The sequence below is a fragment of the Entelurus aequoreus genome, linkage group LG03 (genome assembly GCF_033978785.1).
Source record: "Entelurus aequoreus isolate RoL-2023_Sb linkage group LG03, RoL_Eaeq_v1.1, whole genome shotgun sequence".
Taxonomy (NCBI): Eukaryota; Metazoa; Chordata; class Actinopteri; order Syngnathiformes; family Syngnathidae; genus Entelurus; species Entelurus aequoreus.
The window spans coordinates 15,377,061-15,392,590 of NC_084733.1; the positions used below are offsets into that span (position 1 = coordinate 15,377,061).

A 15,530-nucleotide genomic window follows, 5' to 3' on the forward strand; every position below is an offset into this window, starting at 1 on the left:
CCTAAATAATTTGGTGTTAAAAAAACAAAAACAAAAAAAAACTTTTTTTTTTTTTTTTTTTACAAATACATGCCGATATATTCATTATAAAGTGGCCCGGATATGAGTTTAAATAAATAATCATATAACCTGTCATTATTCACTCAGTTTCCCCTCACTTCATAGTGTAAGGTAGAGAGCCCCTTTAGTGTGTCGGTATCCAATCCATTCCACTTGTTCATATAGAAAATGCCCACATCACTCAAAATCCAGTCCGCATTTTCTATGCGACCTTGCTTGCGGTCCTGCAGGTGTACGAAGCACATTAGCACACAGCACTGCAGAACAAGAACCTTGTGTCTGCAATTGTAAATAATTTAGTTTTTAAGTTTTGTGTTTCTTGTAGAATCTATATAAAGTAATATACTTTAGCCTATTGTTAAAATAATGAAAAAAACATCATTAAATATATTTGTTTTATTGTATTGTTACATTAATAGCTGTTGTATTATTATAGGATGGCTTGTTAAACATTTCATAGGATTTTCGGAGGGTGGAAAAACCAAGACATTTAATATAAAATGTAAAATGAATAAATACATAAAAAGAAAAAGAAAAAAAATGGTTAAAAGGAGGGGAGCATTTAATTTCGTTCCGTGCATTTTTTTTTACCATCCCCGGGATGACGGGACTACGTTAATCTCAAGCCCGGGAAGTTACATTTTATTGTTTGCATTAGATCCAGATATTACTTTAATTCAAGTAATTAAGTAAAATTTCCAGGGCTTGAATTTACAACCATTTTAGTCACATATGTGCCCAAAATATAATCTGTGCAACTTCAAAATATTTGGGAACAAACAATTATTGTATTGGGAGCTAAAGTGGTGGCATTAGCCTCTATGTTGTGAATGAATAACATAGAGGCTAATGCCATGACTTTCATTGTGTTTCAGTGTATCTTGAAGGATCATGAAAGTCATTGTTTCTTGTTGATGCTGTAAACAAAATGTCACTGTGCAAACCCATGTTTGTTGTTGTACTGAACTCAGATTGAAAATAAAACCACTGAAATAATAATAATAACAATGAAGGGAATAAGCGGTAGAAAATGGATGGATGGATGGATGGATGAATCATTTCTAAGTCTTTATTAGCCGTTTGTGAAGTTTTGTGCTTGTGCGCTACGTTCGCTCGCATCCTGTGCATCTCCTGGGGGCTAAGCCCCCCCTGTCCTTAAAAGCTAGTGACGCCCCTGGGTGCAACTATTATAATTTTTAAGTTATTAACGAACTCTGATTCATCAACAGCCTTCCCACCTTCTCAAAAACTCCCCAAACAAGTCTCCATTGTTTGTGCTGCAAAAGGTTTTGGTCCAACTATTATTGTTTTTATGTTAACGTTTTATGGAGCTGGTTCTTAATCATAATTCATTAACTTGAAAACTATAATAATTAGGCATAGAATGTTAGCAGCACAAACAATTTGGACAGGTTTGGGGAGATTGAGACAAGGGGCAACTTCACACAGCCTGCATGCCACGAAGTGGGTGTATGGAAAGTAATTACTGGTAAAATTAGGAAGACCATTACTACAAATTTCATGGACTATTAAGTTGATAAAAGACTCACACTGGGTACATACGCTCATCCAGTCAAACCTTTAAGGGTTCCTAACACAAATGTCCCCCATAGGATGCATTAGTGGACTTCAAAGTACAGTACATAAATGACCCAAAAAAGTACAGGTATGTCGCTCTTGAGGGTACAACAGTCACTACATTTCCATGCACTAAATTAGTCTGAATTTCTTTTGTATTTTCACACTTATGTGTGAAGTCCAAGTGTCCATGCACACTCTCTAATGCAGTCCTGGTCAAAATACGGCCCGTGGTCAACATTCGGCCCATTAAGTTTTTCAGTCCGGCCCGCCGGACGTTCTACATAATTTTTTTTAGACCTTTAACATCAAAACTGTAGCCGCCATTATGATGTGCAGTGCTGTTTTTGAATTACATTAAGTCTTGAACTATAGAAAGTATTTCCAAGGTGGAAATCTGCGCTTTTGAGTGTTATACCAGTTTTTACGGTAATCTGCGCCACAGCAGCTCAGACGAGGAACGAAGCAGAGTGGGCGGGGTTTGTTTTCGGAGCATCCAGCTCGAAACGCATGTGTCAGGAACAGATGCGGAAGCCAATTTTTACAACAAATTTCTGCATAAAAGTGATAATATATCATATTGTAGGTGTTTATTACCATTTGAATTCATATTTTGCTGTTTGTTAAATTTTTTGTTGTGTTTTGCTTGACTGTAAAAGATACACAACTATCGAGGAGCTGGTCTGAGAAGTAAAAGAGGAGCGACGTTCATATGTTGTTAATATTCAGTGTTTTATTGTTTCATAGTTAATATTGTAAATTCCACTTTCTTTTTTTTAATGTACATTTTGGGTGTCCCATTCAGTAAAAAAAAACTATAATTGTCCTAACTTTTTTAGAATTCTATCGGACCTTGTGACTTTTGGTATTAGTGTTCCTGAAAAAAGGGACCCAAACACATACTGTACAGCAGATTTTCACAGATACATGTGTATATATAATTTATACACACACACATCGGCTCCCAGGCACATTTTTTTTCTTAATGTGGCCCCCCAGTCAAAATATTTGCCCAGCTCTGCTCTAATGCGACTATTGGTCATACGCCGTGTGCCTCCCGTACCCTGGGGGGGGGGCGTTTATTTCATTTTAGCGCATACAAATGAATACCTTTTCCGTTTGACCTATAACATCACACTAGGCATCTGCAGATCCTTGGAACTTGTTTTAACTGATGTCCGCTGTAATATTGGCACAGATTACAAATACTACGTCTTTAATGGCTATGTTGATGTTAAATAGCAGACAGCATCATGATCTTGGATTGTGCTACGAACGTGATGCTGCTACCAAGGATGCATACGGGGCAGATGCAGGTCGATGCAGAGGAAGACTGGCGGAAGTGTTTTTTTGATGGTTAAGGGAAACAAAACTTTTGAATGTAGGTCTCTGGGGATTGATGGAAGGGATTTTAAATCCTAAAGAAAAGACAGTTCGTAACCCGAATGATACTGTTCCAGAGAAAGGCTGCTATTGTTTTGGACTATCTTGCCAGTTGTGTGAAAAGTTAATTAGTTTGGAGTGCACAAATGTAGCATAAAGAGGTTTGTGTACGCTTTATTATACCGAGTCCGAATTAAGCCGGCATTCTACATTTCCTTCGCTACCTTCTTAAACAAATAGTTAAAAATTACATTTTGAAGGTACAGGTTTTTATTGGAAAGCAACAATTACAGCCAGATTTAATTTATTTTAAATAATCCATGCATCCTTTTTTTAAATTTTTTTTACCAATTTTTTTTTTATTTTACCAAATATATATTTATTTATTTTTGATTTGTTTTGTTTTCTCTTTGAATTTTGTAAAAGAGGAAAAAACACATTGATGTTATACAAATTTTGGATGGACATGTTTTAATTGGCCAGGTTTCGTTTAATTTAAATAATTTATTGAATACAATTTATTAGAATTTGTCATTTTTTGTTTTCTCTTTGGATGTTGTACAAAAAAAGAAGCGTTTATTCATTAAAACATTTTATTTTAGAGATACATGTTTTTATTGAACAGCAACAATTACAACTGGTTAAACAAAGAAAACAATCTGAAGTTGTCTTTATTTTTAAGTTTTCGTGCCGTGATTTTACCAGTCCGGCCCACTTGGGAGTAGATATTTCTCGTATGGCCTATACTGTACATTTCCTTCTCTACCTTCTTAAATAAATCTCTGTTTCTTTGTTTCTACCATCGATGCACTTCAAAATGTCCTGTTCTTTTCATTTGTGACGCAAATAAACAGTCTCCTCTTCATTACAATTGTTGCTATGTTTTTATTGAACGGTTTCTGCTTTCGGGTTATATCCTTCGCGTTGAGACTGGCGCATGCGCGATATGAAGGGTCCTCTCCGGCCGCACACGCCCCCTCATAGATCTGGTTTCCAATCGCATAACCCAGGTGTGTTAGTCCGACTTTTCAAAAACCGAACACGGTTTAAGGTGTTTCATGGGCTGTAGGAGGCTCATACTATTTGAGGAATTGGACTAACTTAGTGCCTGGACACACACTGACAACTGTGACAAGCAATATGACACTTGTGATTAAGGCAGTGGTGTCAAACGTACGGTCAGCGGGCCGGATCAGGCCCGCGAACAGGTTTTATCCGGCCCGCGGGATGAGTTTGCTAAGTATAAAAATGGACCGAAATTTTTGAATGAAAGAAATGTGTCATACAGCAATTCTTTGTATCTTTGTAGATGATGCTACATATGTAAAAAAAAATTAAATAAACCACATGATGTTAGTGCATCAGTCGAGGAAAATGAGCAAACTACATAAATAACATCCTGTAATTTGATTTTGATATTATTTTTTTATCTTGATAGATTGAAAATTAACACCAATGAGTTGACTGATGAACATTATCACATCATTTATTCAAAAAGTATAAATAACGACAAATAAAGATAGAATAAGTGTAAAAATAACCTCAACAACATTATGATTTGTACATTTTCAGAATGTGCTTGTTCTATTTTTAAACAAAAAAACCAATCTGAAGTTGACTTTATTTTTAAGTTTTCGTGCCGTGATTTTAACAGTCCGGCCCACTTGGGAGTAGATTTTTCTCCATGTGGCCCCCGATCTAAAATGAGTTTGACACCCCTGGATTAAGGGCTACATAAATAAACTTTGATCAATTGATTGATTGACTTCAAAGTTGCTCCAGAGCAGAAATGGTTCAAGTCTGCCCCGAGCTGTAAGAATTAGAGCTTTGGTGGGTATAACTCCGAATACCAGCCCCTAAAAGGTACTAGGATGTAATTTCTTGCTTGGCTACTTCTGTGGGAAATCCATATCAGTTGTTGACAAGCAAGGAGCCAAGTTTATAGGGGACACATACACATGTCGTGTGTGTGTGTGTGTGGGTGTGTGTGTGTGTTCTTGTATTTCTACCCTTCTTGAGACATCAACAAGGAAAAGTACCTTCCATATGAGGACCGGTGAACAAGTTAGGACATAAATCATAGTCCCAATACGGAAAACCATTGCATCTAATAGAGAATGTCTCATTTGGTGGTGAAATCTATCAAATTTAGGGTGGCTCCAAAAAGGAGGGATTTTTCAAATTGACTCTGTTGCAAGTCTTGTGTATTCTTTGTAACTTGTTTGTGTGTGCTATGGCTATTGAGTTTTTTTTTCCTGGTCTCAGTCTGGACCCCTCCCGGGGAGTCCAGCCTTAGACTGAATATTTGTACTCATACCCCACACCCCCACCAATGATTACCCGTTTTCCACCTTTTTAAGGGGTGCCGGAAGTTGGCTGACCCGTCAGCGGTCCTGTTCCGTCTCCCTGTAATATTTGTCTGCCCTTCAGTGGGACGGTGCTGAAAACTGTGTGTCAGTTTTAAAAGTGCTCCCCTATGTATGTAATAACAAGTGCGTGTAAGAAATTGAAATGCGCCCCCTTTGGCTATAATTTATAAAAAATAAAAATATGTATATAGAGACATACTGTAAAAACTTTGAGTAATTAATGAAGATTAAAAACCAATTACAAACAAAACATTCAAAAAAATAAACTAAAAGCTTACATTTTTTATATTTGCATAGTATGCATATATTATTAATGTTGTAAATACAAATCTTTATATATCTAGAAAAGGTGGTCCTAAAGAGGTAGGCATTTTTCGGAGGTCTCAAGAAGGGAACAAATACAAGCGTGTGCGTGTGCGTGTTCTTGTATTTCTACCCTTCTTGAGACATCAACAAGGAAAAGTACCTTTCATAAGAGGACCGGTGAACAAGTTAGGACATAAATCATGGTCCCAATACGGAAAACCATTGCATCTAATAGAGAATGTCTCATTTGCACCCCTGGTGGGGAAATCTATCAAATTTAGGGTGGTCCCAAAAAGGAGGGATTTTTCAAATTGACTCTGTTGCAAGTCTTGTGTATTCTTTGTAACTTGTTTGTGTGTGCTATGGCTATTGAGGTTTTTTTTCCTGGTCTCAGTCTGGACCCCTCACCCCCCACCCCCACCAATGTTTACCTGTTTCCCACCTTTTTAAGGGGCGCCGGAAGTTGGCTGACCCGTCAGCGGTCCTGTTCTGTCTCCCTATAATAGTTGTCTGCCCTTCAGTGGGACTGTGCTGAAAACTGTGTATCGGTTTTAAAAGTGCTCCCCCTCTGGTCGACATATGTAATAACAAGTGCGTGTAAGAAATTGAAATGCACCCCCTTTGGCCATAATTTATAAAAATAAAAATATGTATATCGAGACATACTGTAATAACTTGAAGTAATTAATGAAGATTAAAAAACAATTACAAACAAAAAATTTACAAAAAAATAAACTAAAAGCTTACCTTTTTTATATTTGCATAGTATGTATATATTATTAATGTTGTAAATACAAATCTTTATTTATCTAGAAAAGGTGGTCCTAAAGAAGGTAACAAATACAAGCGTGTGCGTGTGTGTTCTTGTATTTCTACCCTTCTTGAGACATCAACAAGGAAAAGTACCTTCCATATGAGGACCGGTGAACGAGTTACGAGATAAATCATGGTCCCAATACGGAAAACCATTGCATCTAATAGAGAATGTCTTCTCCCCCCCCACCGGGGGGAGAAATTGATCAATTTTAGGGTGGTCCCAAAAAGGAGGGATTTTTCAAATTGACTCTGTTGCAAGTCTTGTGTATTCTTTGTAACTTGTTTGTGTGTGCTATGGCTATTGAGGTTTTTTTTCCTGGTCTCAGTCTGGACCCCTCACCCCCCACCCCCACCATTGTTTACCTGTTTCCCACCTTTTTAAGGGGTGCCGGAAGTTGGCTGACCCGTCAGCGGTGTTCTGTCTCCCTGTAATATTAGTCTGCCCTTCAGTGGGACTGTGCTGAAAACTGTGTGTCGGTTTTAAAAGTGCTCCCCCTCTGGTCAACATATGTAATAACAAGTGCGTGTAAGAAATTGAAATGCGCCCCCTTTGGCCATAATTTATAAAAATATGTATATAGAGACATACTGTAATAACTTGAAGTAATTAATGAAGATTAAAAAACAATTACAAACAAAAAAATCAAAAAAATAAACTAAAAGCTTACCTTTTTATATTTGCATAGTATGTATATATTATTAATGTTGTAAATACAAATCTTTATTTATCTAGAAAAGGTGGTCCTAAAGAAGGTAACAAATACAAGCGTGTGCGTGTGTGTTCTTGTATTTCTACCCTTCTTGAGACATCAACAAGGAAAAGTACCTTCCATATGAGGACCGGTGAACGAGTTACGAGATAAATCATGGTCCCAATACGGAAAACCATTGCATCTAATAGAGAATGTCTTCTCCCCCCCCACCGGGGGGAGAAATTTATCAATTTTAGGGTGGTCCAAAAAGGAGGGATTTTTCAAATTTACTCTGTTGCAAGTCTTGTGTATTCTTTGTAACTTGTTTGTGTGTGCTATGGCTATTGAGTTTTTTTTTCCTGGTCTCAGTCTGGACCCCTCACCCCCCACCCCCACCAATGTTTACCTGTTTCCCACCTTTTTAAGGGGCGCCGGAAGTTGGCTGACCCGTCAGCGGTCCTGTTCTGTCTCCCTATAATAGTTGTCTGCCCTTCAGTGGGACTGTGCTGAAAACTGTGTATCGGTTTTAAAAGTGCTCCCCCTCTGGTCGACATATGTAATAACAAGTGCGTGTAAGAAATTGAAATGCGCCCCCTTTGGCTATAATTTATAAAAATAAAAATATGTATATCGAGACATACTGTAATAACTTGAAGTAATTAATGAAGAATAAAAAACAATTACAAACAAAAAATTCAAAAAAATAAACTAAAAGCTTACCTTTTTTTATATTTGCATAGTATGTGTATATTATTAATGTTGTAAATACAAATCTTTATTTATCTAGAAAAGGTGGTCCTAAAGAAGGTAACAAATACAAGCGTGTGCGTGTGTGTTCTTGTATTTCTACCCTTCTTGAGACATCAACAAGGAAAAGTACCTTCCATATGAGGACCGGTGAACAAGTTAGGACATAAATCATGGTCCCAATACGGAAAACCATTGCATCTAATAGAGAATGTCTTCTCCCCCCCCCCCCCACCGGGGGGAGAAATTTATCAATTTTAGGGTGGTCCCAAAAAGGAGGGATTTTTCAAATTTACTCTGTTGCAAGTCTTGTGTATTCTTTGTAACTTGTTTGTGTGTGCTATGGCTATTGAGGTTTTTTTCCTGGTCTCAGTCTGGACCCCTCACCCCCCACCCCCACCAATGTTTACCTGTTTCCCACCTTTTTAAGGGGTGCCGGAAGTTGGCTGACCCGTCAGCGGTGTTCTGTCTCCCTGTAATATTAGTCTGCCCTTCAGTGGGACTGTGCTGAAAACTGTGTGTCGGTTTTAAAAGTGCTCCTCCTCTGGTCGACATATGTAATAACAAGTGCGTGTAAGAAATTGAAATGCGCCCCCTTTGGCCATAATTTATAAAAAAATATGTATATAGAGACATACTGTAATAACTTCAAGTAATTAATGAAGATTAAAAAACAATTACAAAAAAAAAATTTACAAAAAAATAAACTAAAAGCTTACCTTTTTTATATTTGCATAGTATGTATATATTATTAATGTTGTAAATACAAATCTTTATTTATCTAGAAAAGGTGGTCCTAAAGAAGGTAACAAATACAAGCGTGTGCGTGTGTGTTCTTGTATTTCTACCCTTCTTGAGACATCAACAAGGAAAAGTACCTTCCATATGAGGACCGGTGAACGAGTTACGAGATAAATCATGGTCCCAATACGGAAAACCATTGCATCTAATAGAGAATTTCTTCTCCCCCCCCCCCCCCCCCCCCCCCCCGGGGGGAGAAATTTATCAATTTTAGGGTGGTCCCAAAAAGGAGGGATTTTTCAAATTTACTCTGTTGCAAGTCTTGTGTATTCTTTGTAACTTGTTTGTGTGTGCTATGGCTATTGAGGTTTTTTTTCCTGGTCTCAGTCTGGACCCCTCACCCTCCACCCCCACCAATGTTTACCTGTTTCCCACCTTTTTAAGGGGCGCCGGAAGTTGGCTGACCCGTCAGCGGTCCTGTTCTGTCTCCCTATAATAGTTGTCTGCCCTTCAGTGGGACTGTGCTGAAAACTGTGTGTCGGTTTTAAAAGTGCTCCCCCTCTGGTCGACATATGTAATAACAAGTGCGTGTAAGAAATTGAAATGCGCCCCCTTTGGCCATAATTTATAAAAAATATGTATATAGAGACATACTGTAATAACTTGAAGTAATTAATGAAGATTAAAAAACAATTACAAACAAAAAATTTTAAAAAAATGAACTAAAAGCTTACCTTTTTTATATTTGCATAGTATGTATATATTATTAATGTTGTAAATACAAATAGTTATATTTCTAGGAAGGGTGGTCCTAAAGAGGTAGGCATTTTTCGGAGGTCTCAAGAAGTTAACAAATACAAGCGTGTGCGTGTGCGTTTGTGGGTGCGTGTGTGTGTGTGTTTGTGTGTGTTTGTGTGTGTGTGTGTGTGTGTGTGTGTGTGTGTGTGTGTGTGTGTGTGTGTGTGTGTGTGTGTGTGTGTGTGCGTACTTACGTGTAGACGAGGACAGGACGGCAGCGGAGTGTAGCAGCAGCAGCAGCAGAAAGCAGCAGCACATATCTATCAACACTTTCATGTCTTTATCCTTTCTCTCTGCTTCGTCTCCACTCGGTCTTGGCGCGAAAAAAAAAAGGAACGAAAGTGTCCTAAAAGTGTTTTTAACAGGTAGGTGGGGGCGGAATGTAAGTTAGGAGCCGTCCTGCTCCCTCGCCTGTCTTCTTCTTGTCGCTTCCTCCTGCTGCTTAAATCATACACAAGTTCATACTTTTAGGCCCCGCCCCCTTCTCCTAGCCCCTCCCTCCTCCTCTCTTCATGGACCCTTTTTCCTCCGTGCTTCCCGTCCTTTGCCTGATCCCTCTTTCCCCCAAATGCCCCACCCTCCATTTGGTTTAGTGATGATATGGCGAGAGTCAGACTTCCACTGAAAACGCTGCGTGACTTTCCAGGATGTGGTTATAACCACGGGGCACACCTGCGATCGTTATCCAAAAGCAACACAAAGTCATAAAATGTAACACTCCTCAGGAATGTGGCAATGGAGTATGTGCCTGTTCAAAAAGGTTAAGGGGCAGATATGACATATGAGGTCGTATCAGGTTGTAATTGTCACTATCTAAAGAATAACCTGTACCTCCATTTTTTTATTGGAACTTTATAAATGTGTTTTTTCCTTTCTTTTTTTGTACAAATTACAAAGAGAAAACAAAAAATAACGACGAATTACAATACATTTTATTAAATGCATTAGTTAATTTAAAAGAAATCTTGCTCCAAAACTTCCAACATTTTCATAATTATATTAATGTGTTTTTACTTTTTTTATTATTTTTTTCTACATAATCCAAAGAGAAAACAACAAAGAATGACGAATTAAAATACATTTTATTCAATGCATTATTTAATTTAAAAGAATCCTCGCTGTAAATGTACCTCCAAAATTTTCGAAATTATATTAATGTGTTTTAAATGTATTTTTATTTTATTTTATTTTTTTACAAAATCAAAAGAGAAAACAAAAAATAACTACGAAATTACAATATGTTTTATTCAATGAATTATTTGATTTAAAATAAACCTTGCTCCAAAACTTCCAACATTTTCACAATTATATTAATGTGTTTTTCCTTTTTTTTTTTTTTCTTTTTTTTTTTTTACAAAATCCAAAGAGAAAACAACAAATAATGACAAATTACAATACATTTTATTCAATGCATTATTTAATTTAAAAGAAACCTCCTGGTAAATGTACCTCCAAAATTTAAAAAAATGTTTTAATTGTATTTTCTTTTTTTTCTTTTTTTTTTTATAAAATCCAAAGAGAAAACAAAAAATAACGACGAATTACAATACAAATTATTCAATACATTATTTAATGTAAAAGAAACCTTGCTCTGAAACTTCCAACATTTTCACAATTCACAAAGAAACCTCCCGGTAAATGTAACTCCAAAATTTTCTAAATTATATTAATGTGTTTTAAATGTATTTTCCTTCTTTTTTTTCTTACAAAATCCAAAGACAAAACAAAAAATAACGACGAATTACAATACATTGTATTCAATGCATTATTTAATTTAAAAGAAACCATACTCCAAAACTATCAACATTTTCACAATTATATTAATGCGTTTTTCCTTATTTTTTTCAATTTTTTTTTTTTTAAATACACAGAGAAAACGACGCACGGAAAATAGTAATAATTATTACAATTCATTCTGTATAATACATTATTTAAATTAAATGAAACCGGTTGTAATTGTTGCTGTCCAATGAAAACATGTATATCCACAATTTAAATAAATAAATGTGTTTTTTCCTTTTTTCTTTTTCTTTTTTTGTACAAAATCCAAAGAGAAAACAAAACCGATGACGAATTACAATACATTATATTCAATGCATTATTTAATTTGAAAGAAACCTCGCTGTAAATGTACCTCCAAAAATTTCAAAATTATACTAATGTGTTTTAAATGTATTTTCACTTTTTTCTTTTTTCTTTTTTTACAAAATCCAAAGAGAAAACAAAAAATAACGTAGAAATTGCAATACATTTTATTCAATGCAGTAGTTAATTTAAAAGAAACCTTGCTGCAAAACTACCAACATTTTCACAATTGTATTAATGTGTTTTTCCTTCTTTTCTTTTTTTTAACCAAATACAAAGAGAAAACGACATGAAAAATAACGACAAATTGCAATTCATTCTGTATAATGCATTATTTAAATTATATGAAACCGGTTGTAATTGTTGCTGTCTAATAAAAACATCTCCAAAATTAAAATATTTTATAATTCAATAAATGTGTTTTTTTTTCTCTTTTTTTGTACAAAACCCAAAGAGAAAGCATAACAACAAATTCAAATACATTTTATTCAATACATAGTTTAAATTGAATTAAACCTGGCTGTAATTGTTGTCCAATAAAAACATGTACCTCCAAAATGTTCATAATTATATAAATGTGTTATTTATTTCTTTTACAAAATCCAAAAAGAAAATGACAAACAATAACGACAAATTGCAATTAATTCTATATAATACATTATTTAATTTAAATTAAACCGGTTGTAATTGTTGCTTTACAATAAAGACATGTATCTCCAAAATTGAAAATTTTAATAAATAAATGTTTTCCTTTTTTTTTGTACAACATCCAAAGATAAAACAAAAAATGACAAATTCTAATAAATTGTATTCAACACTTTTTTTAATTAAACGAAACCTGGTCAATTAAAACATGTACCTCCAAAATTTGTATGATATCAATGTTTTTTCCTCTTTTACAAAATTCAAAGAGAAAATAAATAAATAAATAAATAAATATATAATATTTTCTAAAACAAAATAAAAAAATAGTTAAAAAAAAAAAAAAAGGAATGAATGGATTATTTAAATTAAATGAAATCTGGCTGTAATTGTTGATTTCCAATAAAAACATGTACTGTACCTTCAAAATGTCATTTTTAACTATACAAAAGCTAAAGAAAAAATGGCAATTTTTGAAGACATTTGATATAATACATGGATAAAATTAAACCAGGATGTAATAACAAAACGTGTACATCCATATCGTTATGGAAATATGTTTTTTCTCATTCCTAGACAAAGCCAAACACAAAAAGTGATTGATGATTACAGGAAAACCAGCTGCAACTGTTGCTGTAAATTGAAAAACATGTATTTCCAAAATATATATATTTTTATATAATTATGTAAATGGCTGTTTTCCTTTTTTTTTTTTTTTTTTTACAAAATCCAAAGAGATGAAAAATTCCAATAAATGGTATATAATACATTATTTCAATTAAACTATAATTGCTGTTGTCCAACATTTCAAAAAAAATATTTTTTTAACTACACAAAAGCTAGAGAAAAAAATGTAAAACAGAACATTATGGCCAATTTCGAATAAATTTGATAGAATACATGAATAAAATTCAACCAAACTGGGATGTAATACAAAAACGTACATGTCCTTATTGTTACGGAAATGTTTTTTTTTCTAGTTCCTACACAAAGCCAAACACAAAAGTGTTGACCAATTCCAAGAAATCTGATGATGAAATGAAACCCAGTTGTAATTGTGGCTGTTCAATAAAATACACGTTGTTGTTGTTTTTTCTATAGAAAAGCTGAAGTATGCTGGATGTAAAACAGAAAATGCTTGCAAATCTAACAAAAAATTGCTATGACATGAATCTACCTAAACTAGGCTGTAATTGTTGCTATCCAGTGGAAAAACTTGTACTCTAGGAACTTTCTTGTCCTACCAGCACACACAAGACACCTGAGATGTTATACATATTTATTTTCCCCTATTATTTTCCAAACAGTAAAGGAAAAAAATGTTGACCGGTTTATTTTTTTTTTAAAAACAGCTGTAATTGTTGCCGTCTATAATGAAAAACATGTATCTCCAATTGTAAAATATTTTAACTACAGAAAACATGAAGAAAATAATGCAAAACAGAACATTTTGGCCAATTTCTATAACCTTTTGAGATAATTACTAGACTAATGAAAAACATGTACTTCAATGATGGGAAAATGTTTTCCTTTCTCCACACAAAAAACAAGGAAGAAAACACAAAAAGTGAAATTTTATGTAATGCATAATTCAATTAAATAAAACCCAGCTGTTAATGTTGCCATTCGTTAAAAAACATTATCTCTAAATTGTTGCTGTTTTTGTTGTTGGTATAGAGAAGCTTAATTCAATCAAAATAAACCAAGCTGTAATTTTCACTATCCAGGTAAAAAAAAAAAAAAAAAAGAGTATCTCCAAGTTGTTATGATTGTTACATCAATGTGTTTTTAAGAAAAAATATTTACAAAGGAGTATGTATGTATGTAATGTGTATGTATGTATGTATGTAGGTATGTATTTGTGTATGTGTATGTATGCATGTGTGTGTATGTTTGTATATGTGTATGTATGTAGGTATGTATTTGTGTATGTGTATGTATGCATGTGTGTGTATGTATGAAATGGGTATGTATGTATGTATGTATTTGTGTATGTGTATGTATGCATGTGTGTGTATGTATGTATATGTGTATGTATGTAGGTATGTATTTGTGTTTGTGTATGTATGCATGTGTGTGTATGTATGTAATGGGTATGTATGTAGGTATGTATTTGTGTATGTGTATGTATGCATGTGTGTGTATGTATGTAATGGGTATGTATGTATGTATGTAGGTATTTATTTGTGTATGTGTATGTATGCATGTGTGTGTATGTATGTAATGGGTATGTATGTATGTACGTAGGTATGTATTTGTGTATGTGTATGTATGTATGTATATGTGTATGTATGTAGGTATGTATTTGTGTATGTGTAGGTATGCATGTGGGTGTATGTATGTAATGTGTATGTATGTATGTATGTAGGTATGTATTTGTGTATGTGTATGTATGCATGTGTGTGTATGTTTGTATATGTGTATGTATGTAGGTATGTATTTGTGTATGTGTATGTATGCATGTGTGTGTATGTATGAAATGGGTATGTATGTATGTATGTATTTGTGTATGTGTATGTATGCATGTGTGTGTATGTATGTATATGTGTATGTATGTAGGTATGTATTTGTGTATGTGTATGTATGCATGTGTGTGTATGTATGTAATGGGTATGTATGTAGGTTTGTATTTGTGTATGTGTATGTATGCATGTGTGTGTATGTATGTAATGGGTATGTATGTACGTATGTAGGTATGTATTTGTGTATGTGTATGTATGCATGTGTGTGTATGTATGTAATGGGTATGTATGTATGTACGTAGGTATGTATTTGTGTATGTGCATGTATGCATGTGTGTGTATGTATGTATATGTGTATGTATGTAGGTATGTATTTGTGTATGTGTATGTATGCATGTGGGTGTATGTATGTAATGGGTATGTATGTATGTATGTAGGTATGTATTTGTGTATGTGTATGTATGCATGTGTGTGTATGTATGTATATGTATATGTGTATGTATGTAGGTATGTATTTGTGTATGTGTATGTATGCATGTGTGTGTATGTATGTAATGGGTATGTATGTATGTATGTAGGTATGTATTTGTGTATGTGTATGTATGCATGTGTGTGTATGTATGTAATGGGTATGTATGTATGTATGTAGGTATGTATTTGTGTACGTGTATATATGCATGTATGTGTATGTATGTATATGTGTATGTATGTATTTGTGTATGTGTATGTATGCATGTGTGTGTGTGTGTGTGTGTATGTATGTAATGGGTATGTATGTATGTATGTAGGTATGTATTTGTGTATGTATGCATGTGTGTGTATGTATGTAATGGGTATGTATGTATGTATGT

The 15,530-nt window shown here is 34.3% G+C and overlaps 1 protein-coding gene across 3 annotated transcripts in view; it reads right to left on the reverse strand.

The window, feature by feature from the left end:
• crlf1a (cytokine receptor-like factor 1a) overlaps positions 1-9,945 on the reverse strand; it is a 58,122-nt gene extending 48,177 nt beyond the window's left edge. For 2 of the 3 annotated variants that reach the window (XM_062041341.1, XM_062041343.1), the window contains exon 1: positions 9,685-9,945. In XM_062041341.1, coding sequence (XP_061897325.1) covers positions 9,685-9,766 — 82 coding nt within the window. In that variant the 5' untranslated portion in view covers positions 9,767-9,945. The remainder of the gene's footprint in view (positions 1-9,684) is intronic. The other variant, XM_062041342.1, reaches the window with a different exon arrangement.
• Between the last annotated feature and the right edge of the window lie 5,585 nt (positions 9,946-15,530).